Genomic DNA, 26315 nt, shown 5'->3' with positions numbered 1-26315 from the left:
CAAACTTCACAAAAGATGCTTTTGCAATAATTAGAATTGTAAGTGTGATGTCCCTATGAACGGAGTCATTTATTTGATAAACTTGAAACTCGATGCTGTAGATAGGCAATCTGTACTTCTAGTCCTGGAAGGTGGTTAAATGTTAGCTTTGTACAGTATTGTACTTCAATGAACTGGTTTTAAACAACTGGCTTCGTGTCAGTTGTGCAAATAAGTAGAAATATTTGCATATCAGCAATGTTTCACTATTTGAAATCTGGGGTGAGAGATCCAAGTACAGTTAAATTGAGTCTACATCAACTTCCACTGACATTAAGTGAAATGGTAATTCACATATTAGGTCAAATGAAAGAATCAGCAGGAGTCGTAAAAGTTTAATTTATTAAAAATTTCCAAAGATGGAGAATATCAAAGTAATAATTTTATAAATTTTGTTAGCTTTGATACCTTATGCTCTAGATTTCCCATACAATTTTCCCTACAAATAGTGATAATTCCGTAACAGCTGAATTACTGAAGTAATATTAAAGACTGAAGCAATACGATGTAGTGATTGAACAAGGAAGCTGGAGACCATATTTTGAATCCCCCAAGAACAAATCTTGCCAGGAAAACCCCATGATAAGATTCACCTTATAGTCGCCATAAGTTGGAAATGACTTGAAGACACATAACAAAATATTAAAGGTGGGCATTCAGGTGCTTGGCTTGTTCAAGAAGTTCTCGTTTTGCAATTGCTGAGAGGTGAACTTCATCAGGCCCATCAGCGACACGTAATGACCGAATGTGGGCATACCTATGCAAGGGATGAGATATCAGTTTGTAAAGGTCTTTTTGACTAAATGAAAGCACTACAGGCTATTTCTTAAATCATATTTTTAACACCAACATTTGTTTAAGATGAAACATCCAGAAATAATCAATGGTCAGGACTTTTAAGGCTCACTGGACATTCTACGAGTACAAGATCTCATAATTCTTAGTGTAACATAAACATTTTTATAAGGGGGGAACTACACTATCTCTTTCACTGCCACCACCCATTACCATTCAGTGAGGAAGGGAATGAGATGAGTGCCTTGATACATCCCCAGAGCCAGATGGCATCCTCTTAGATCTATTGGGGTCCTCCAAAGAACATGGTCTGGTTTTGGAGACAGACATTTCTCAGATGGCCACAGCTCTCCATCAGCTAACGAATGAGAATGTTTTCAGACTTAACTTAAAAATTACAACCATCCCTCCACATTTGCGGATTTCATCATTTCTGGGTTTGATTAAAAATATCCTCACTAGGAATCTCTAGGTCCTCCAGTGTGACTATTATGGTCAACTTTCTCCAGTCATACTGGAGGACAAAAAGAGAATACCTCTCTAGAAATGTCTATCTCCTCCAATGTGGTGCTATGTTCAGCCTCCAGTGGAAGTTGACCTCAGAGACATGCTGGAAGACCTAGAAATTCCTATGATGTAAAAAAATAGCAATTTCTTTATTCATTGTTCATTATTTTCACAAAGGTCCTCTGCAAATGTGGAGAGCTGTGTTGGAGTTCAGCCTGTGATTGTGTCTAATGATCAGGGTACTCTGGATGTTGGGAGTGACCATGAGGTTCATGTATCTAATGATGTTTCTAATGATGAGGTTGCTCTACATACAGAGAATGGCAATGGGATTCCTGTTCAAAGTGACTTTTCTGATGAGAATGTTCCTGAAGGATTTGGGGATGATGGTATGTTCCCTGGGCCTGAATTGCTACCAGAGAATTCCCAAGGCTTTGAGCCTGAGAAAAGCTCGGCACCTGGGCCAACTGCAGAAATTAATGAGCCAGTAGATAAGAGAAATGCTTTCAGTCAGCACAGACAAACAAACCAAGCTCTTAGGCGCTCTGCCAGATTGCATTTCAGTAATCATGTTGGCCAGCCAAGTAAATAGCAAAAGAAAGAGACTTGAGCCAAAATCTTCTGGGGGCTTCAGATGGGTTACACCAGTGTAAATCCTTGTTCTGCCACAAGTCATCCTATAAAGATGTTAACTTGTTAGCCACCCTGAGTCCATACGGAGAGAAAGGCGGGATAAAAATAAAATAAAAAATAAAAAGGAATTATATACCAAAACCATTTATGCAAGGCATATGCCTGAAATGGAAACCAGATATGGCAGCCAGAATGGTTAGGAACCCACCAGGCATCATCCATGCATGTATACCAGGAAGCCTTTATGCTCTGCTAGCACTGTAATAAGATTCCCACCATGATCTACTACCTATCATTGGTAGGAAAAAGTTTGAATTTGTGTATTTGTACTAATATCTTTCACTCACATTTGAGCCAATGGGAAGTCTTCTGAAAATCCAGCACCTCCACACACTTGAATGGCACAGTCAATTACTTTAATGACTGCCCGAGGCACTACCACTTTGATCATCGCAACCTGCAAAGATGAGTGAGAAATGCTTAGATTTTTGCAGAAATAGAATCACAGTTCTACTGCAGAAGACACACCAAAAAACAACAACTGTGCATCAGCTTTTATTGTTTGTTAACCTGCCTATGATAAATGGTCTCAGAGTAACAAAAAGTAGGACAGTCTTCAATTAATATACAGGGTGTGCAAAAATTACAATTTCAATCCTATATACAATGATTTCAGGACATTTTATGGACATCAATGTTTTGATGCGCAAATCCCATTATATACAATCAAGGAGTAAAAAGGTGTATGCTAAATAAAATGGATGGACATGTTAAAGTTTGCTTTTTTAATTCTTAAAACATTTTTAAGCCATGGATAACTGAATCAGTGGGTGCAGAATCTCCAGGTACACCGGGGGGGGGGGGGCGTATCGTGTCAATTGAAATTGTAAAGATAATTTTCAGACATGCTTCTTTTAAAAGTCTAATGGCAGAAAAATATCAAAAGATGAGCAAGGGCCTCTCTAAAGACACTCAATCCCAAAGTGGGATCAGCACTCGATTAAATGGGTCTATGCTAACCAGGATTAACTAATAGGATTTAGGTCTATATTGCTCAGAGGTGGTTATGAAACCTGACAATTCTTTTTGTTCTCAACTCAGGCAATGGAATTCTCCTCCTGCCCCTTTGCACTTAGACACTTAATTTTGTTACCTCTTTTGTGGCAGCTTTGTTGCCCAAAGAGTCTATTTTGCTGGCTCCTTTCAATGTAAGAAGTCTTGCCTGTTCAATAGCAATACGGCATTCAGCAATCCAGTGAGCCACAACTTCCTTTAGGAACATAAACAGAAAAAAGAAAGGAAAGATGAAAAAGAAAATGGTAACTACCCTGCTATAGCAACACAGTCATGGATCTAAAAAAGGATCCTACTTTGGAAAAAAAATCAGGTACATATATTAATGTGTAATACTTCGTACAACTGCTAAAGATCAAAAAGAGGCTGGAAGGGATATCAGAGCACAAACAGCAGCTCTTCTGAGGCTCCAGAGACTTTTGGAGCATTTTTGGCACCGAGAAATTGGGGTGAGGTCGTAATAATAACAACAACAATCATCATAATAACAATAATTTTATAAATAAAGTTGTTGCTGTTATTATTATTATTTTATTACTATTATTTATTAAGAGGGCTACAGCATGATGGGGGCCACACAAAAAAAAAACTCCTGGTAAGGAGCCATGCTCTCCTCACCCCCAAAACAGATATAGCATTACTGAAGGTTTACCATCTCTCAAATATACAAAACAAGAAGTTCTTCTTTCTTCCTGAATCGGACCTTAAGGGCATAGAAAATGACAAGAGACTATGGACTCACATGATGGTACAGTTTCTTTCCAAATGTCACCCTCTGGGCTGCACGTTCACACAAGATCTTCAGCGCAGTTTCAGCCGCCCCTATTGACCTCATACAGTGGTGGATGCGGCCTGGCCCAAGTCTTCCCTGAGCAATTTCAAATCCTCTTCCTTCTCCTGTGTAACAAAAAGTCAAAGAGAGGACCTTTCAGATGTGACATTTGCCTTTCTGGGACATCATCTACCTCATGGCAACTGACATCCTTAGATGGCTGGCACAAGACAGGATTTCACTAGGGAAGCAGGAACACTTTCATGTTGTTTGTATTGATTTTGCTTCACACAGCAGTGAGATCCATGCATATATTTTAATTACCAAATGAATTCTGTTTGAATTTGGTTGCATTTCCCAGCATTCTGATCTCCTCCAGGTGCCATATTGGATTGTATAGAAGCAACCCACCAGCTGCCCCAATCCAATATAGTATTTGGATGGATGAAATGTGCATGTAGTTTTCCTAATACAGCCAGTCCCCAAGTTACAAACAAGATAGGTTCTGTAGGTTTGTTCTTAAGCTGAATTTGAATGTAAGTTGGAACAAGTACAATTTTTAAGTGTGACTCCAGCCAAAAATATATCTTTTTAAGCTTTGGATTGCATAGGGAAGGCTTAAAACCCCTGTGGTATTTGTTTTGCTGTCTGCGCTCATATTCAGATTTCACTTTCTGTCCCTGTGAGAATTAGATTTTGAAAAATTTGGCTTGTTGCAGAAACAAGGATTGGTGAAAAAGCTTCAGTGGAAATACTTTTTCTCCATGATAACTCTTTCAGGTGTAAATTTCCCTCCCGAGGGGCAGATTTCTCTCAATTCCTGTCTCACCCCTGTTCTTAACTATGAATCATTTGAAAGTCAGGTGTTTGTAACTTGAGGACTGTTTGTATATGCATTGTAGTTTTTTTGAAAGTCACCATGTAATGGTTTGAATGTTGGACTATGGCTCTATCTTTCATGGAGACCAGGATTCAAATCCCAATTCAACCATGAAAACCTACTGGGCAACCTTATGCAAATCTCAATCTCTCAGGTTCCAAAGAAGGCAGTAGGCAAATCCACCTGAACAACATTAGTCAAGAAACCCATGATAGGTTCACCATATGTCAGAAACGACCTGAAGACACACAACAATGTATTTATATATTTTTCTTAATGCAGCCACAGACTGTAGCACCTTTGTGCATTTTTCAAATATCTGCAAATAAGTAGTGAGGAGAAAGCATCTTTCACACATAATTTTTCTGAAATATGACACTGAAAGGTAGAGTTGCTAGTCTTGAAGATCTTGAATTAGATACATTCATTTAAAAATCAGAGAATCACCATTTCCTTTGGACCCATCACGAGAAAACATGACTCAGAAGAATATACAATAATGCTGGGGAAAGTTAGAGGATCATGGAAAGAGGAAGAGCATGTTACAGAAGAATTGACTCAGTACAGGAAGCCAGAGCCATGAGTTTGCAAGACCTGAGAAGGGCTGCTGATGACAGCTTCTAGAAAATCTTTTCCACTCAAGAGTCACCATATATTACAGCTGGCTTGATAAGAGCACACAATTCATCTTTATGGCTACTCAGCATCTTTATAACGCCCACAAAATCAGATGTAGCAAATATCTATCTGCAGCTATCTGCAAAGATCTGTTTCAGAGACAGAAGGGAAAACAGTCTCCAGTGTTATTTATTTATTTATTTATTTATTTATGGCATTTCTTTCCCACCTTTCTCCACTCTGGAGGGGACTAAAGGCAGCTTACGAGTAGACAACCATACGAAGCCATGGGATATGTACAATTACAGATATACAAATAGTTATAAAACACAGGTTAAAAACATATAAAACAATACATTAGCAGCACTTTACAGTCTGACTTATTATTCAAAAATCATATCATATACCAATTTTGTAAATCAGCTATCATCATTAATATTATCAGCCTTGGATGAGGGAATATACTCTAACATCTCTGTCTGCTGGACCAAGAAGCTAAGAAATACAATGAAATGCTCTACATGACTACTATTTACATTCTATTCAACTGGGGCTTCTCCTCAGTAGACACGCAGACCATTGTGTAGGAAACATATTTCTTAAGTCCCAGTACCAGAGGCAGAACTGCTAGCCCGTCTACATTAGTGATTTAAATCCATCACCAGACTGTGTCGCCATTTCTTTAAATGGTTTCATATCACACAGATCAACAAGTGAACTACACAATATGTTGTTGTTGAGATGTAACAAATTCAATATGCAATTAAACATTGCTTTTGTTTGAATCTCAGGTAGGTACACAAGATCCTAATCTACGTATATCCAGTCCACTATGGACAAATAAGAAAAGCTTAAACCTTTCTACCAGTGCTTTTTCACCTAAACAAGAAAGAACGAACATTAGTATCAATGTTTTTTATTAGTTCCCTGGTTAAGGGTAAGATTATGTCATGTACCCACACAGAATAGGAAAGGAAAGATTGAAGCTTGTGCCATGTACCCATGCAAAATAGCCCCAAAAAGAATAAAGTGCCTAGTTTAGCTAAAATACTCTTCTTGTTGTGTGTGACATGGTGACCAAAGAAGGAGCTATCACAAGATGTGGCAGTAAGCCTTATTTTGAGGCTGAGAAAGTATGACTTCTCCATGGTCATCCAGGAGGCTCCCATGACTAAGTGTGGATTCGAATACTAATGTCCAGAGTCATAGTCCAACACTCAAACCGCTATTATGATTATAAGTATTATTTGAAACACAACAAGATGAGTCCACAGCAAACAAGATCACTCTGCTGGCTGTTGTATTGGATCACACGTCAGATACTTCCCAAGTGTCTAGGACTGCGTGATGTATCAGCGAATAATGTGTGCAGATCCCAGTAAGGTGGCCTTTTGCAGATGGCAGATGGTAATTTTGTATTTAAGTGCAGGCCAAGGTCTTTAGGCTCTGCACCCAGTGTGCTGATCACCACCAGGACCACCTTCACTGGTTTGTGCCAGTCATCGACTTATTATTATTATTATCATCATCATCATTATCATCATCATCATCATCATCATTATTATGCTCATTATTATACTAAATTTATAACCCACTCTTCTCACCCCAATGGGGGACTCTGGGCTGCTTACACACCATGGCATACAATGCCGCATTACACATATAATAATAAACATGATATATCAATTTAAACAATTAGCATATCAATTTAAATTAAACATACAATAATAAACATGACATATCAATTGAACAATTCAAATATAAATACAATAAGAAGCTATGCCACTTTGGCTCCAGTGAAATTTAGCTGCACATTGAATGTGGCATGTAGTTTAACTCAAAGTCCTGAACTGTCCAACAGAACTGTAGATATAAACCTGGCCAAGCTCCTCCTGCCTACAGATGTTCACAAAGTTTCTCAGGTTTTTGACAAGAAAATAAATACTCACCAAGTATCAAATTGGAGGCAGGCACACAAACATTGTTAAAATGGACTTCAAAATGTCCACCATGGAAATAATCTAGAAAACCAAGAAAATAACCAAAGTGAAGGTCAGTGGAGATAAATTCTGCTAATGTTAATATTTATTTAAAGTAACAGATCTGTGTCATTCTTTGTATACACAGAAAATACGGCAAATAACCTTTTTAAGGGTGAAACAAGCATTTAAAAAATAATCTGCTGCTTGTCATCTGAAAAACAAACAAAGGAACTTGACAGAAGAAATATTTTCAGCAGTTCTTTATCTTATGCTAGTAATTGAGACTGCTATATTCCTCATTTCTTTTGTCTCTTTCTCTGCCCACATCTCTGGGATAGCAGTCGGGTGTGCACTGATTTTTATTACATCAACACAATGTTGTCTTCCTCATTTCTTTTCTGGTCTTCCTCTCCCTGTCCCCTCAATTTAGAGCAGTGCATCACCAATCAAAATGCAAACCAGCTGCACAAAAGGTAAAGGTTTCCCCTGATTCTGGGAGGTGGTGCTCATCTCCATTTCTAAGCTGAAGAGCTGGCGTTGTCCGTAGACACCTCCCAAGGTCATGTGGCCAACATGACTTCATGGAGCGCTGTTCTCCTCCCACAGAAGTGGTACCTATTGATCTACTCATATTTGCATGTTTTTGAACTGCTAGGTTGGCAGGTGCTAGGGATAACAGTGGGAGCTCACTCCACTCCCTGGATTCAGACCACCAACCTTTTGGTCAGCAAGTTCAGCAGCTCAGTGGTTTAACCCGCTGCACCCCCAGGGGGACCAACTTGTTTACTATCGCCTTTTACTTATTCTTATAGAGACCGCCTTTAGGGGCTGAGGGATTGTCTGGGGGGAAGAAATCAGAGAATGGGTAATTTACGAATCCAGAAAAGCACTTTTAGAGTGAGAGAATTACAAATCTCAGGATCTCAGAGTCTCTAAAGACTATAATCAAAGCAGGTTGTTTTCCCAGCTCAGCTAGTGTTGCAGTGTCAGATTTATTCATCACCTCAAGAGCTGATGACCCAACTACATAAAAAGGATAGGAAAGAGGAAGGACTTTAGCATGTGCTTTCAAGGATATCAATCCATTTCTTCCATACGGAACAAAAAGATGCAAATTGTGCCCCTGGCCATAAACCTTCAAAGAGCTGTGCGAGATCATATATGCCTATCAAGGTCTGCTTAAACTATCAAATACAGTTGGAGTATCCTTGACCAAAAATGCTTAGAAACAGAAGTGTCTTGGATGTTGGATTTTCTTTGCATGAGAATGCCTTCACAGGATTTGCATATACATACATACACTAGAGCAGAGAACCAAGTCCAAACGTAAAATTATTATTTTAAAATTATTTTATTCCTGAAACACAGTGTGGGAACATTGAACCATCAGAAAGCAAAAGTGTCAAAGGTGTCTCAGCCACTTGGACATGTGGACAATTATGGCTTTTGGAGTATTTTGGATTTTGGAATTCTTTATATGTGATGCATGATCTGTACTGCACTATTAATGTCACTCTATCAGAGGATCTGATGCCTGAATTGATATCGAGGGAAGTTCAGCCTAAAACAGATATGTTAGTCTTAAAAGTGCTGCTAGAGCTAAATTCTTCCTCTGCCTCCTTTTTAAAGTCATTGCAACATGACTATTTCTCCAATAACTAAACTACAACTATCTTATCTTGTAAAAGTTTTGCTCGTCAGAGTCTTCTTACTCCTTTAAAGTGGAGGCAGAGGAGTAAATGAATGATAGGTGGGGTTACAGTTAACAACAGCTAATATCTGGAATGTAGTTTCTATTTCACTCTCAGAATTTCCAGTTTTGCGTAACCTCTTGAAAAAGCTTAAAGTTGTGGCCATCCACTGGAGGAAGTTCTCTACATTCATTTTGCCCTAGGCAAAAAAGGTGGGTAGATGGATTTAGTTCTTTTTCTCTTTGCAAACACACAGAAAAGCTGGAAGGAGGAGAGAGGGCAATAAAGGCCATGCAGCAAACAGCAGTCAAAGTTGTATTGTTGAAGGCTTTCATGGCCGGAATCACTGGGTTGTTGCAAGTTTTTTCAGGCTATATGGCCATGTTCTAGAGGCATTCTCTCCTGACAGGTTTATATAAACACATTTTCCTAGTTCCAACAGGCCTCACTACCTCTGAGGATGCTTGCCATAGATGCAGGCGAAACGTCAGGAGAGAATGCCTCTAGAACATGGCCATATAGCCCGAAAAAACTTACAACAACCCAGTCAAAGTTGTGATTAGAAAAAAAGAGAAATACTCTCTAGAACACCCATTGGGCTCAAAAGAGCTTTGAGAGCATTAATACAACATTGCAACACAGATCAGCTCCAACTCAATTATAAGAAAACCAAAATCATGGCTTTCGCTAATAGGCCCAGGACTTACTCTTGGAGCATAGATGGTCATAAAATTGAACAAGTTACATCCTTCAAATATCTAGGTGTAGTTTTCCAATCTAATGGTAGCAGAAGAGCTCATGGGGATCAAGTATCCAACACTGCGCAGGGGAGCTCAATTGCCATTCTCAAATATCTCAGGACAAGAGGGGGCCACTTCACACCGGCAGCGCTCAAGCTGTTTGAAGCCAAGTCATTAGCCCAACTCTTGTATGGTGCTCAGCTGGGCCCCTTCCCCAGTTTTGCCCCATTAGAGCTGGTCCAGTCCAAGTTTCTGAGATCGGCCTTGCAGGTACCTAAATGTGTTTCTAATGCCACCCTGCGACTAGAGACTGGTTTTATGAGAGTGGAGGCCAGGGTGTGGGTGGCCATACTCAACCTCTGGCTCAGACTGTCCAGTGCATCCCTTGGCCTTGCCCCACTAACCATGGAGGATGACTTCCAATCCACATGGAAGCAGGCGGTAGCATCCAAAATCTCCTCGTTGGGATTTTCTCCAGGTCTACTATTAGCTATGGATTACAATCAAGCCAAAGCACTTATTAAACACCGTATCACAGACACAGAGCGCCAACTAGATCTGGCCTCGGCTCCAACCTTCCCTGTCAGTGAAGACAGCAGATACCTTGCCTCCCCTATGGCATATTTAACATACTTAGAGGTTCCTATTCATCGGAGGGCTTTCACCCTGGCCCGATGCCACGCTCTCCCATCAGCTGTACTCGAGGGCCGCTACCGGAAGATCCCTTTCCCAAAGAGACTCTGCCCCTGTGACTCGGCCCCTGTGACTCGGGTCATGTGGAAACAATAGAACATGTGCTCCTTCAGTGTCCGTTCTACAGGGATACCCGTGCCAGGCTTATCTTACCCTTGATAGACAAGCACCCAGGCCATTCAGGACAATTTTATATCTCCCTGCTACTTGCGGATACTAATTCAGCTACAACCTACAATGTCGCAAAGTTTTGTGCAGCAGCATACAAAATCCGCCAGGGAATGACTAGTTCCAAAAGTCAACTGTGTGTCCAGTAATCTTCTTCCCTGAATCTACAATTTGGTGATGGATCTGGGCATTGTATGTTTTTATCCTGTTTCCCCTTCTGCTCCCTCACCCATATTGTGTTTTTAGTAGTTGTATTTATATTTTTAATGTACCAAACATGACAGGTTTGTATGGAAACGTGACACTATTTCCTGTGCTGGTCAATGACCGAAATAAATGTTTTGATTTGATTTGAAGGCTTTGTGTTTGTGGGCTCAGATTCCAATTCTGTTTCTGTTGATAGTCTTGAGCAACTCTTTTGTCTCTTATCTACTCCAAGCCTTGATTTGCACACATTTCCATGGACTGACATGAACAGTCAGAAAAAATGGAAGAGATTTCCAAACTAAGGAGCAGCATTCCCTGGTCACAGATGGGGCCACAGTCAAAAGCAAATATGGCCTTCTTTTTCTTTCTGTCATTGCTCCAACTCACCCTGGCTCATCCATTGCAGTGAACTGCTTTTGTGGTTTATTCGTTCAGTTGTTTCCCTAGCCCATGCCAGAGCTCCCTGTCAGCCTTCGCCACCCCCAGCTCCTTCAAGGTCAAGCCAGTCACTTCAAGGATAACATCCATCCATCTTGCCCTTGGTCGGGCCATCATCCTTTTTCCTTCCATTTTCCCCAGCATAATTCTCATTTCCAAGCTTTCCTGTCTTTTTTATGTGGTCAAAGTACTTCATCTTTGCCTCTAATATCCTTCCATCCAGTGAGCAGTTGGGCTTTATTTCCTGGAGAATGGACTGATTGGATCTTCTTGTGGTACTCTCAGAATTTTCTTCCAGCACCACAGTTCAAAAGCATATATCTTCCTTCGCTGAGCTTTCTTTATGGTTCAGCTCTCGCATCCATAGGTTACTACAGGAAATGACATTGCTTAACTATATGGATCTTCATTGCCATTGTGATGTCTCTACTCATCACTATTTTATTGAGATTGGTCATTGCTCTCCTCCCAAGAAGTAAACATCTTCTGATATCCTGGCTGCAGTCTGCATCTTCAGTAATCTTCGCACCTAGAACTGCGAAAAGGTCTGAAAATGTTGTTTACAGAGAGATATTGTTATTGGGTTGAGGGGCACAGGATTGGTCTGAGAGCCACAAGTTGTCCATTCCTGGATTTAGATAAGAGAAGGTCAAGTCCAGATATCTAGGACTTCCAATATTATTTTTCCTAACCGATACTACGGACAGAGTATAGATATGTTCATCCAGGAGTTAAAAATACTCCTTGTATAGTTATATATAAATCTAAGGACTACTAAGAATCCTAAACCTATGCATTGAAATTGGCTTTGGTAGGTGCACAAATGTTAATGATTTAAAGCAGACACTAGGAAACCTGCTCAATTTGATTTATCAAGCACACAATCCTAGGTTAACAGGCAAACCTAGACAGAAATGGGATGGAACCTTGACAATTCAAGACGTATGATCAACAACATCAATTTTTGATGAACCAGGTCTGAAATGCATCAGATTTAAAATTAATTTGACAGGTTGATACTCTAAAGTATCGTATGTTCAACAACTCTACTTACCCATATATCCAAAAACGGAAAGTGGCCTTACGATCTTGAGCCCTGGAGTATCCATCGGCACAATTATCATACTGTGCTGTTTGTATCTAACGGAAAAACAACATAACTGAATCTCAGTCTTTAAAATGTAAGGGACATGATACACAGGGAATTGGCTCTCAAAATGTTATGGGGATTTCCAAACTTTTATTACCAATGCATCTTAAACAAAATCTATCCAGGTGCTTAGATTTGCAAGATAATGACATTGGCAAGAGGGTGAAATAGTCCAATGTCGCCTATGCAAGATGCTCCAGAGTTTTGAGTGCAAAAAGGACATTTTCAAAGCTCTACACCAGAAAGAGCACAGCCCAATGCTGCAGAGCTATACACACAGGACTACTCTCAGAATAGTACAAGGCCACCCCATAGTTTCCTTTCTTTCTCCAAATCTTGTAGGCCAACAGAGAAATGAGGGTGCATAAACATTTCTGTCCCCAAATACAATGCTGAAAAATGAAAGGTAATCAGTCTAACTGCTCCTCTGTGCCTCTTTGGCAATATGAAACCCATCACAAGTTTCAGTTCCTGATGCTATTATTTTAAAATTATACATCATTTCTTACCTGGATCCAGATGTGTTTTTATCTTTGACCATCACAATAGCTAACTTGCAATTTGGATTTCCTGCTCCTAAGAGGCAAACAGAAAGAAGACTGCTCAAGGAACAGTTTTAGAATGATTGGGCTGTAAGGCCCGTTTGGCAATGAAGACAATTCAAACAATGGCTCTGTTAACAGGAGACACAGAAATTGCTCTGGCTGAGATCCTACAGAAGTGCTATCATTTGGAACTGAAAATACTGGGTTAGATTAATATACTGACATGTTGTAAATGCTTGCAAAAGTTACTTGTTTGAATTACAGTCCCTAGTATCCAAAAAGGAAAGTCTCCAGGCTCTGTTTAAAGCTTGAAACCTGATACACATTTAACACACACATTTGAGTAATGCACATGATAGTTTACAGCAGGGGTGTCCAATCTTTTGGCACACTGGAAGAAGAAGAAGAATTGTTTTGAGCCGCACAGGGCTGTAAACCCAAGTCATGCAAGAGTACAAATAACAAAAGAGTGTAGCATGCGTCAGCACTATGCCTAGTACAGAATGCACACTTGAATTCTTTTTTGCGATTTACAATTTCACAATTGTACCTCTTGCTCTTCTTTAGGAAATTATAACAGGTTTTGTTTCTTCTGACTGAAGTATTTGCAATTATAATGTGAATTACTCCAGTATTACTGGATGGAACATACAATTCTTTTATTCCATTCGGTTTTCATCTATAAAGTTTGTACTTGAGAACCATGTGACGGAAATCGCAAAAAGATCTCATAATGTGTTGTTGAAGGCTTTCATGGCTAGAATCACTGGATTGCTATGAGTACTCCGAGATGTATAGATGTGGGCAAAACGTCAGGAGAAAATGCTTCTGGAACATGGCCATACACCTGGAAAACTCACAGCAACCCAGATCTCATAATATTTTAAGCAAGGTCACTTTTTTTGTTATATTCATAGCCTTCCTAGACCACATAAAACCCATGGGTCAAGGGTTGGACAGGTCTCATTTACAGCCTAAATTGAGATGTTTTTTCATTTCTTTTAGAACATAATCTGGTGATTAACACTTGTCCTCCTAAAATGAGTACTAAATAATGAGAGAGATATATTTTAAATCAAAAGTCAGACATTTACCCAGGGGTGGAAAACCTGTGGCCTTCAAGATGTGATGGGTTACAGCCTCCATCTTTTAACAAGACATGAGGTCTTGGTTCTCTAAATCTTTGCCCTATGGACTGCATTAATACCACTGATCACACAAAAGCCATATCTATTTTCAAATGTCTTCACTATTCCTTAAGCTTAACACTTGGGAGCTCTGTGACTTTAGTGAGATTTTTAATTTTTTTGCAAAGCTTTGGACTTGTAGGTCGAGGGCAAATTTGGAGCAGTCCAGATGTGACTGATGATTTTCAGGAAATCCCAACCCATGCCGACAATGGCAACTCATGAGCAATGATGCACTGGAAACAAAAGGCGTGGTAATGTTGGGAGAGAGGCAAAAATCCTGAAAGCAGAAAAAGAAACTGCATTCCACCAGCAAAGATCAAAACAGCAGCTCCTTTTACTGAGAAAGAAAAAAACCAGGTTGGTTTTTCTTTTTTATTCTGAATTGTAGCAGGCTTACTTGCATTTGAAAAAAGGAGGAAAATCTGGGAGTGTTTAGTTTAGAAACAATTAGCAGTTTTTCCATCATAGAAACAAGGGGATGAAGAGACAGAAGAAGTTGTCTTCTATTAACTCTCATTGCTCTGTCTATCTCCATCTCAACTTCACTAAGTGGAATAGAATAGGTTTTCTAGAAATGCTATTATAATGATTTTACATAGCTTTGCATGGAGGTGGCAGGAATTGAACCTAGGACTTTCTGCATCCATGGTGAGTGAAGGACAGCTTCTGTTCCCCTTCCCTGATGTTGTCTATAAAGATTTCCTTTTCCCCTAATAATTTTCTATCTGGAAGAGGAATTACTGTGGAAGAAAATAATGAGCATATATGTTGACGCCACTGAGATTAAACACAATTCAGATTCAAGTTATATCAATCCAGCCTCCCTTTGGGTGTTGTTGATACCAGAGTGCTATAGAAAAGTGAGCAATTGTATGTATGTGTGTGTGTGTCTACAGAGAGAGAGAGAGAGAGAGAGAGAGAGCATATGACAGTGTGGTGTTGTAGCTAGAACCAGTGATGATGGATGGAAATTCAATCAATCAAATCTTTATTACAGTCCAAAGACCAATTTGCTCAGTGGTAAAAAGTGCACAACTGCAAACAGATTAATAAACTGATAAGACTAAACACAGGACGACGTACAATCCAAGATGCATATGAACAAGGGTAAGAACACTGAAAATAAATACAGAACAAGTTTCAGCCTGAGTCTAATACAGGAAGATAATGAGAGTTGCAATCCATAAGTTCTTCCAAAAACTAGGAAGCTTGCCGGGTAACCTCAGATCAGTCATTGTCTTAAAGTCTAATTTTCTTCTCAGGTGAACATAAAATGTGGAGATAAAATGAGTGATGGAAAAATGAAGGCTGTCTGGCTTAAGAAATTATTATAATCCAAGAATGCTTTTTACCTTGTTGTATTTCTAACTTTCCTTTTGAATATGAAACATGCTTTTAATACGCACACATTGGTTGCTCCCTCACTCTTTTATTTGAGTGGAAGGGTAGATAATGGCTGCCTATTTTGTGGGTAAACACCCTTTTTATTTTGTTTTAATTGGGTTTTTAAAAGTTATTTTGTGGCAGTCACATCTGCCCACAAATTATTCTCTGTCTTAGAAATGAGCAGAGATGGCAAAACCAGAACAGTCCTTGAATTTGGAGCAAAATGTTTCACATACTTTCAAAGTTCCAACCAAAGAAAATTGCTGTCAAGCATTTCGAAAACATTTTCAAACTATTTGACTAATTATTTGGATAGGCTCTTGTTTCTCATTTCTACTTCGCTAATTATTACCAGACTGTCTTGCAACATCAGGCTTTATAATTAGTAAGACTGATAGTTGCTAGATGTATCCTGGGATCTTTTTGGTGAAGGAATTAGGATGGCTAGATGCCATTTCCAGCTTTTCTCCTGTTGGGAATAGATTGTGCACACATTCTTTATTTACCTCCTTACTGGCACGATAAATACATTCCTTAGGCTGCAATCCAAAAACTGGATAAACCATAGACAGAAATTTGCAAATTATAACCAATCTTCCACATTCATGGGGTTCTCTTGCTTTTTTGCATATTTGCTTATATGCAATGTTGTACCTGCATAGTAGGTTGGCATGCAGACCTGCATTAAGCTGAGTCTTTGACTCACTGAACAACATCTGATGCCCCTCACTGCTACTACTTGCTTAATGGGGATCAAAAGGGCCTGTAGATGGAAGATCCTGACAATTCATAGTGCTGATATCGTCATTTTTGCATCAGGCTAAGGCAGTGGTTCTCAACTTGTGGGTCCCCAGATGTTTTGGCCTACAACTCCCAGAAATCCCAGCCAGTTTACTAGCTGTTAGGATTTCTGGGAGTTGAAGGCCAAAACATCTGGGGACCCACAGGTTGAGAACCACTGGGCTAAGGGGAGGCACTTCTGTAAACCTTTCTACTCCCCACAAAGCAGGGAATGGCAGTGGTTGCAAGGGAGGGTGTGTCAGAGACTGTTCAGTAAGATGAAGAGGAGAGGTCAGGCTCTGAAGAGGAAGGAAAACAAAAAGATTCTCATGTATAAGGGAAGCTTCAACATGCATATGTCCTAAACAGGATGCCGACCATTGTTTGGATATTTTTTAAAAAAACAACCCCCCTCCTTGAGAATGACAACAACAACTTCCAGCAACCACCGTGCACATTTGTGGGGACTGGAAGAACCCAAAGTCTCCTTCCCTATAACTATTAATATTTTCACTAGGAAGAGTAAAGGGAAGGCTGGGAAATCCCAATAGATCGAATATAGCTCTTGAAATCCTGGCCTTTCAACATCAAAGAAGCTTGAGGATGTTGTTCAACATAATCATCTCAAGAAAAGACCTTTTCACTCACATCTGCAGGCTGCTATTTAAAAGATGTGAATACAATGTTAAATGTTAGCAATCTCATAAATGCAGCATTTGGACAAATTCTTCTAGAAATCTCAGTTAGTGCAGATTTCATTTCAAACCTTGCATACAGCCAAAGGTATTATGGATCCTTAATGGAGCATTATGTTGGAAGTGCCAGTGCTACGCTATATAGGAACCCATATTTGTGCTGGGATCTACTCAACCAATATGGTAGGCCTGGGCAGGGATCAAGGATCTCTTGACAAACTGCCCTGTTTCTGTCCAGCCCATCTCCCAGTTGCTCTAGGTCAATGGTTTCCAAACTATGTTTCTCCAAGAGTTTTGAACTTTAACTACCAGAAGCCCTAGGTTGAAGTTCAAAACCTATGAAGGAACAAAGGATGGGACCACTATGTTCTCAATCACTCTGCTGCAGTTCCCATTTTTGACAGCAGCTGTGCATTTATTATTTCATCTTCTTTTGCCTGACATGCAGAAAAGGTACATTATTTAAATACATTTGTGTTTAGAGTCTCAAATTCAAATTATCTGGCCTTCTTTAGTAATTGAAAACATGCTCATAAATGTTTCACAATACAAATAACAGTGACCTTTTGTATCATCTGCCAGCTTCTTCCATGGAATCCTCTACAAACTCTTCTGAACTATATTACGACTCCTATTATGATGAATCTAATGATACTTTGGATTATGCTTTACATGAAATGCTTTGCCTCAAAGAAGAGGTGAGAACATTCAACAAGTCTTTCCTACCAGCCTTTTATTCCATTGCTTTTCTTATTGGACTTCCTGGAAATTTGCTTGTGGTCGCAATCTATGCCTACATCAAGAAGCTAAAGACCAGGACTGACGTATACATCATGCATTTGGCAATTGCTGATTTATTATTGCTTTTTACTCTTCCATTTTGGGCTACAAATGCTGTTCATGGATGGGTGTTTGGTACCCCATTATGCAAAATCACCACTGCCATCTACACCATGACCTTCAGTGTCAGCATGCAGTTTCTGGCCTGGATCAGTGTGGATAGGTACAATGCCATTGTCAAATCCACAGGTCAACAAGGAACCACAAAACTATGCAGTAAAATCTGTTTCTTTGTCTGGGTGGTGGGTACAATTCTCTGCCTTCCTGATCTCATTTTCAAACAAGTCAAGGAGTTTCACGGCACGACTGCATGCATTCCTACATTCCCAGAGAGTCTGGGCAAAATAATTAAAGTAACAATTGAAGTAGGAGAAATGGCCCTAAGTTTTGTGTTGCCCTTCTTATTCATGATGGGCTGCTATTCAGCTGTGGCCAGGGCTCTCTTCAAGAGTCCCAGGGTTAAAAAGTCCCAGCCTCTGAAAGTTCTTGCAGCAGTTGTTTCTGTCTTTATTGTCACCCAGCTGCCCTACAATGTGATCAAACTTTGGAGAGCCATAGACATTATCTATCCCCTGATCACAAACTGCAAAGCAAGTAAAGCCATGGATGTTGCATTTGAAGTAACCAACAGCATTGCTTTGTTTCATAGTTGCCTTAACCCGCTCCTGTATTTTTTTATGGGAGCATCCCTCAAAATGCATATGGTGAAACTGGCAAAACGTTATGGGTATTGGAGAAGACAACAAAACACAGCACCTGAAGAGATTCCCATGGGCTATGAAGAGTCAGCAGAACAAACAAGCAGCCTTATTATTTAGAAAACTAACAGCCTGTTGCTGGACATTTCAATATCTTTGACCACTAGCCATGTTGGTCAGGGACGATGGGATTTGAAGTTTAGCAACATCTGAAGTTTACTAACAACAGGGGCTTCAACCATTTCGGAAAATGCAGAGATAAATTACATTTAAACTCAGTCTGTTTTGGTTCCTCACTGCATAATAATTTGGGAATAATTCCTCTGTTGTTGTTAACTGCCATTAACTTATGGTGACCCTGTGAATGGCATTCTTCCAAGTCATGCTATCATCAACAGCCCTGCACAGTTTCTTCAGATTCAGAGCCAAGGCTTCCTGCCTTCCAACATATGAAGCATTACTAGGGTTTTTTTTCTAGTTAGTTATGCCTTCTCATGAATAATCTAGCTTATACAACTTAATTTACAGGTAGAGCAAATATTTTATTTTGAGCAATTTATTTCAGGCAAAATGAGGGATGTGTTTAAAGCCGGAAAGTGGGGTATTCAGAAACTATTGTTCTTCTTTTAACATTTTTGTCTGGAAGCCTGGATTAGAAAAGAGGATGCTGTTTTATCTGATCCACTTGAGAGTTTCTAGGAAAAAGGAGGAGAGCCAGGCATGTCTGGATTTTCTTCTGAGATAAAAAAAATGGCTATAAAAATCATCCTCTTCCCCCAGATTCCTTTCTTCCTTTGTTATTGGTTTGTCCTTGGGACTGGAATGCAAAAGGAAACACACAAACTAGCCAAATGGGTTTTATTTAGATCAGAGAGCAAGCTACAAAGCTGCATGACGCCTGAAGTAATTGAAGTTTGAGCCTCCCAATGAAGATGAAGATGATAATAATAATAATAATAATAATAATAATAATAATAATAAACACCAACAACAAATTTATTTTTGTATTCCACCACCATCTCCCTGAAAGGACTCAGGGCAGCTTATATGGGGACCAAGCCCAGTCAAACACAATTAAAACATAGAACAATAAAATGCATGTAAAAGCATCATAAAAACATAACCATCATAATCAACAATAAGTGGCCAAGCACAGCGAGCATGTTCAAAACTAAAGTGTGAAGCAAGGGCTTGTGCGATACAACTACCAGGACGGGGTTGATAGTAAAATGCAAGGGCCTGAGGCCTGATAAGGGCTAGAGGGGGCAGATCAATTAGTAGAGTACACAGCAAGGGGAGAGATAACAATAAAATGCAAGGGACCAGTATTAAATTATAGTTTGGGGAGTCATATCATCTAGTGGGCCCGATTAATCAAAAGCACACTGGAACATTCAAATCTTTAGGTCTTTATGGAAAATGGACAGTGTAGGTGCTAATCTAATCTCCCCAGGGAGAGAGTCTAGAGCCAGAGGGTCACCACTGAGAAGGCCCTCTCTCTCATCCCCACCAACAGCGCTTGAGACGGAGGTGGGAGCGAGAGAAGGGCCTCCCCAGCAGATCTTAACATTTGCACCAGTTCATAGAGGAAGGTGTGATCGCGAAGATAGGCTGGACCCGAACCATTTAGGGCTTTGTAGGTAATAACCTGCACCTTGAATAGGGACTGGAAACTTATCGACAGCCAGTGGAGCTGTTTAATAGGGGAGATGACCGCTCCCTATAATTCGCTCCTGTTAGCAACCTGGCTGTCAACTTTTGTACCAATTGCAATTTCCTGGCCATCTTCAAGGCAGCCCCACATAGAGTGCATTGTAGCAATCCAATCTAGGGTAACTAAGATAGAGAGCAAAGTTATCCCCCAACTTAAATAAAACAGAGAGGTTTTCTTCTATCTTGCAAAAGTTAATTTGGAATCCCATTTTACTCGGAACAAGTCAGAAAGAGGGAGCAAGTAATCGAGCAAGAAATTTCAGGAACATTGAGAAATAAACTCTTTAAATAAGTGTTTCATGCGACCTCCCTCTCCCAGCCATAATCACATAATCAAAGGATCTTGACACAAATATGTATCTGCAAAGGATTACGCTTGCACCAACTTTTTACTGCTGAGTAGATCTGAATTCATGTCCTGTGCTTCTTTTTACTGTGGTAGATATGCAATAAAAGAGATCTCCATACTGCACAGTTCTTAACAATTAGATCCCACTTTATGTAATCTTAGGATTTGTAGTTTGCAACTGTGCTTAGAATTCTCAGCCAGATAACTAGTATTTTAGCAGAAGTACTTCAACGAATTACACATTCCAGAATTCTATAGGAAGGAGCCATCATGTTTAAAGTGGGATCAAACTGTTCACAAGTATGCAGTCTGGACGCTTGGGCAATATAAATCCCTATCTAGTCTAATGGGATTAACTGTTAATTTAGCCCAGAAGGCAACATATATCATACTGAAAGAGGAACAATTAAATTAATCTTTTTAATATCTAACTCTCCTAGCTTCCTTTAAAGAAACTAGTTTTTGAAGACTTTGATTCAAACATGCCTATTTCAACTTATCAGGCTTCAGCTGTGGATTTAATCACCCTTTTCTTAATTTTCTTTTGATTAAAATTTTATGTAGCTGAATATCAGGAATTGAAAATGCTTTTATTAACTGGGCAGGAGGGAGTACAGTGAACAATTCAAGGACTCTTGAGAATATTTTAACTGCTGTTACAATAATTTTCAAATTGCTGCTATTTTAATATTTGTTTCTGATTTTAGCTGTTGCATTCTGAGCATAGTTTTGCTATAATTTTAGTTTTGTTGATTGAATGTAATCCCATGTTGCACTTGTTTTACAACCTTTTTAATTTGCATCACTTGATTCTGTATTTTATTTGCACATTATCACCTTAGTGCTATGTTCGATTTTGGTTCTATTGTAGAAAAATGTACTCAATTGCTTAGCAACCTCATGCTCTATTTTCTTTTATGCCTCCAAGCCAATGCCATTGCATTTTGCAGGAAATAATATCAGTATAGAAAACATAATATGCTTTTTAAAAAATTATTTTTTTGGAAATATAGTTTTGCAGAATTTTAGCAAAAATATTCCTTGTGACTCCCCAAATAATAAAAAATACTCAAAAACACATAAACTCAATTTACAGGAAGACAGTTTTGGAAATGCTTCATTTTCACATGTCTAAATGAAATAATGCAGATTTCCCATTGCCATGGGTTCTTTTCTGGCCAGACATTCTGGCTTTTCTAGTCTGAGCTGGAGATTTCAGGGCTTGAACCTGAAACAGTCTTCATGTCAGAGCTATATTCCAATGTGTAATAACAATATAATAATAGGTTGCTGGGAGTTTTCTAGGCTGTATGACCCTGTTCCAGAAGCATTCTCTCCTGACGTTTCACCCATATCTATGGCAGGCATCCTCAGAGGTTGTAAGGTCTGAGGATGCCTGACATAGATGTGGGCGAAATGTCAGGACAGAATGCTTCTGGAACATGCCATACAGCCCAGAAAACTCACAGCAACCCAGTGATTCCAGCCATGAAAGACTTTGACAACATAATGATGGAAGTTGATTTTTTTTTGGTAGAAATTAACAGAGTTAGAACACAGAGATAAAACATAATGCCATTAAAATATGTATATTAAAGTACATAAGACAAAAATGAAAACACCAATACTAATGAAATTAAAATTCATTGTTTAAAATTGACTGGATAGGCCTGCCAGAAGAGATATGTTTAATTCTGTTTTACAATATGATAGCTCACAACAGGATGCTCCTGACACGACAAAAAAGAAAAAGAAAAAAGCTCATTCAGTGGTCAAATATCTTCTGGCAGGCCATTCCAAAGTATACTCTATATCAGGAATGGGCAACCTTTGGCCCTCCAGGTGTTTGGACTTCATCTCCCACAATTCCTAACAGCCTACAGACTGTTAGGATTTGTGGGAGTTGAAGTCCAAAAGAAGAGCCAAAGTTTGCCCATTCCTGCTCTATGTGATAATAACACATCTGTAGGCATTTCTGTGTGCTACTTAAAGACCATGATGTATCATGATAAACCTAAGCCTAGATTTATCAGTGCTTCAAATCAAGTAGGCTGCATTTAAAAAACAAGGAATTGTATTCTGGCATTTGGGAACTTAGTAGGATATCATTCCAGATTTTCCATAATAATATAAGTTACTGTCACTGAATACGCAGTTATGTTAATGTGTAATGTTTGAACAAGATTTGCATTGTATCTTTTATACTACCTTTTAACTCTGAATTGTAAAAAAATAATTTGTATATGTTTTACTGCTATTTTTGTATGTATTTTAATCATTTTTGTTTTAAATTTGTAAGCTCTTTTGAATCTCAATGTTTGGGGAAAGGCAGGAAATTAAATAACATGCTTGGTGTAAACTTCAGAATTTGTTTATATTAGGCACTATAAAACATAAACACTGCATCTAAATAAAACAGTTTTTTCAAACAGCTTTTGAAACATTTACAAGCTTTCTTTAAAAATATGCATAAAGCATATTCCAACAGTTATTGGATTTATTTACATCCAAGAGACACAGAATATATAACAAGATTCAGGCTCCAGCTTAAAGAGAAGATTCTATATTTAAGTCACATGTGGGCTAGTCCATGAGTGAAATAAACATTGAATTTGTAACTTCAGGTTCGTACATGCTATTCAAACAAAACATATGCTCTCCAAAGTCTATCTTTCTAGCATTTGTGAAGTGAATGCAAAAATATGGATGGAATAGATTAAGGAGTAGAATCAACACATTTTGCAATGGAAAATATTTTAACTTACCACTGCTCCACCATTTCTTGCCATTGATAATACAGATGTCACCATCTCTCTGAAGGCTGCACTGCATATTGGTGGCATCACTGGAAGCAACATCAGGTTCTGCATTAAACAGAATGACAGAAAATTGGAGTTAGCTGTCCCTGAAACAGAGCTTTCCAAACTGTGTGTTGGGAGACACTGGTGTGTTGGCTGAAGTCCCTAGATAATTGTGTGAAAAATGCTCTCCCTCGCCTCAGGGAAGGAGCCCATGTTGAGAAGAGAAATAAATATTTAGAAGGGACCATTAGAAGGGACCATCAAAGAGCATCCACTCCAACCCCCTTCAGAGACACAGTCACAGCCCCTCCAACATCTAGCCTCTGTTTGAAAACCTTCATAGAAGGAAGCTCCACTGGACTTCCAGGCAGACTATACTTCCCCAGAGTTGGAAGAGACCCCCAGAGTGCATCTAGTCTAACCGCCTTCAGCTAGGCAGAAAAACACTGTCAAAGCACCCCTGAGTAGCCATCCAGCCTCTGTTCAAAAACCTCCAGAGATGTTTAATCCCTACAGAAGTGGGAGGTAATGCTGCTCAAGTGTAGGTATAACTGCTATTCCTTTTATTATTTGCACAATGTGTTGATTGAGTTGCAGTAATTACCACGACAGTGGATAAGTTTCTAATTAAAAAAGAAAATATGTTGACAATGATGTGATTAACCCTACAGTGCGAGAATCCACTGTAATACATAAGAAATGGAAAGGGAAAAATATCCAAATCTCATATATACTGTAAGGATAATATGAAACACACACACACACAAGTAACATATATTATGTGTTGTATATATAGTATGAAATTCTTTTAAAGGGATGGTTTAACTTCCCATTTGCTAGTAAAACTAAATTGCCATGTCACAAAAGGATGCATGTCTAAAAAGCCTGTCACCAGCATGAAAAGTTTGGAAACCTCTGATCTAGACGTTCATGATCCAAGTGGAAAGAGGAGGCTTATGCAACCATTTTGGGATGAAACATGCCTGCTGCTTGGGTCATCGATCACTTCTGTCTGAAGCCACACTAAAGAGACTTGGAATATTTTTATCTATTCTCATGTGCAAGCAACAGGTGAGAATAATATTATCAGGGTTACTAGGCAAGAAGAATGAAGTAAGATCCTGCAAAAGATGAGAAGCACCATAGAATAATGAGTTAAGAGATACAGTAGGATTCCATAGCTGAGTGAGGTTTTAATCCCCATTCAGCCATGGAAATCCACTTGGTCCAGTCACAGTCTGTCGGCTTTGCTAGGTGCTTTCAAACCATTCTTAATTGATGACAAGCCTACAAACATATCATGAGGTTCTCTTGGAAAAATTTGTTCAGGGTAGGATTGTCATTGCCTTCTTCTGAGGCTGAGAGAGTGTGACCCGAAGGTTTCTATGTAGAGATTTAAACCCTGGTCTTCCAGTGTCCCAGTGCTATGCTCAAATCTCTACAGCATGTTGACTCACTATGTTAGCCTTAGAGGAAGGGAAATCTTGTCAAGATAGGATTGTTCTATGGCTGTTCTATGTCAGACACAACATGAAGGCACACAACAATAATGGGTTGTAACTCTTCAATTGTTTTTCCCTCATGGAGAAAAAGTCTCCCTGCTGTAAGAGAATACAAATACTTTACACACTATTATTTCCATATTTGAATGTTCCAATGTGTTATAGATAATTTTCTGTGAAAAGAAGGTGGGTGTTTTGTGCACAGAGAGTATTCTTCCTTTTTTATTGTCAGGAAATCCTACTTCCAACGGGGAAATGAATAGGATAGAATATTCTTTCTATCCCTAGTTCTCCCTCTTTTTCATCCCTCTTGAATAGCAGCGCATCAAGATGCATAGACTGTAATTGCAGGTATCTCTCATACACAATTCCCCATCATGCACTCAATGCTCCTATATGCTCCTATAAAAAATGGGAGGATGATGGGGAAGGAAGAGCAAAAGGGAAAGCAGCTTCCTTCCCCTCCCTTCTTCCTCAGTATATCTTGTGCTGCTGCCACCATCAACTGTGCAAGGAATGACAATAGGATTTTTCAGGGCTGAAAGCAGAACTTGGAAAACTTACCATTTAAAGATTATAACTCCAAAATTTCCCCAGGCAGCATGGTGATTGGCTACATCAGAGTTTCTCAAACTGTGCTCCTCAGGATGTTTTGGACTTCAGCTCCCACAATTCCTAACAGCTACTAAACTAGCTAGGAATTGTGGGAGGAGCACAGTTTGAGGAAAAACTGGGCTACACTGCTGGGGAAATTATTTTTCCAAGCTCTGGCTGAGAGGAGAGATTGAGGTCCCTTCCACTCAGCTGAAAAAACCCCATAGTATCTGCTTTGAATATATGGCAGTGTGGACTCAGACAACCCAGTTCAAAGTAGATATTGTGGGATTTTCTGCCTTTATATTCTGGGTAATATGGATGTGTGGAAGGGCTCAGAGAAGACTTGGGGGTCAAAAGGCTTGAAGGTTTCTGAAAGAAACTTGGAAAAATCAAAAGAGGTTTTACATTTACTTTTTGAAGATATTTAATAATTTCTAGATTTCTATAAGCGTGGAAAACCTCAACTATCCAAACAATATATGCACATTTGCACTAACCATTCTTTCTAATTAGATTTGAAATACTACATAGATATTTAATTCTATGAGACACAGAAAAATGCAGGATGTTGAGCAAGAGAGAGATTTGGAAATGGGTTAATCTATATTTCTGTTAGAACAGAAGTTATGCCCAATTTTTTAAAAAATGTGTTATTCCCCCATATTGCATGTGAACAGTTCTAACTACAAAAGAAAAAAACCATTACCTGTCATGCAGAAGCAAGAGTTAATTTTTCCTTCCAGGAGAGGTTCCAACCACTGCTTCTTCTGTTCCTCTGTCCCATACAAGTGCAAGACCTCCATGTTTCCAGTATCTAAGGGACACAAAGAAG

At 39.2% G+C, this 26315-nt stretch overlaps 2 protein-coding genes across 2 annotated transcripts in view; one reads left to right on the top strand and one right to left on the bottom strand.

The window, feature by feature from the left end:
* Window positions 1–364: 364 nt before the first annotated feature.
* Window positions 365–26315, bottom strand: part of ACAD11 (acyl-CoA dehydrogenase family member 11) — a 44366-nt gene continuing 18415 nt past the window's right edge. Inside the window, exons 12-20 of the mRNA XM_060781813.2 lie at window positions 26190–26297; window positions 23349–23447; window positions 12897–12963; window positions 12292–12377; window positions 7268–7339; window positions 3791–3945; window positions 3128–3244; window positions 2322–2431; window positions 365–796 (exon numbers count right to left, since the gene is read on the bottom strand). Coding sequence (XP_060637796.2) covers window positions 682–796; window positions 2322–2431; window positions 3128–3244; window positions 3791–3945; window positions 7268–7339; window positions 12292–12377; window positions 12897–12963; window positions 23349–23447; window positions 26190–26297 — 929 coding nt within the window. The 3' untranslated portion in view covers window positions 365–681. The remainder of the gene's footprint in view (window positions 797–2321; window positions 2432–3127; window positions 3245–3790; window positions 3946–7267; window positions 7340–12291; window positions 12378–12896; window positions 12964–23348; window positions 23448–26189; window positions 26298–26315) is intronic.
* Window positions 14178–23009, top strand: ACKR4 (atypical chemokine receptor 4). Its single transcript, XM_060781814.2, has 2 exons — window positions 14178–14479; window positions 17566–23009. The coding sequence occupies exon 2, from the start codon at window positions 17574–17576 to the stop codon at window positions 18639–18641; it is 1068 nt and encodes a 355-aa protein (XP_060637797.2). The 5' UTR covers window positions 14178–14479; window positions 17566–17573; the 3' UTR covers window positions 18642–23009.

The sequence above is a fragment of the Anolis sagrei genome, chromosome 6 (genome assembly GCF_037176765.1).
Source record: "Anolis sagrei isolate rAnoSag1 chromosome 6, rAnoSag1.mat, whole genome shotgun sequence".
NCBI lineage: Eukaryota > Metazoa > Chordata > Lepidosauria > Squamata > Dactyloidae > Anolis > Anolis sagrei.
The sequence above is the reverse complement of the archived record's forward strand: the minus strand, read 5'-3'. Positions and strand labels throughout refer to the sequence as shown.

Bases quoted from the DNA above. Each gene is read 5' to 3' on its own strand.
- ACKR4 (XM_060781814.2), top strand. From the start codon at position 17,574: ATGGAATCCTCTACAAACTCTTCTGAACTATATTACGACTCCTATTAT.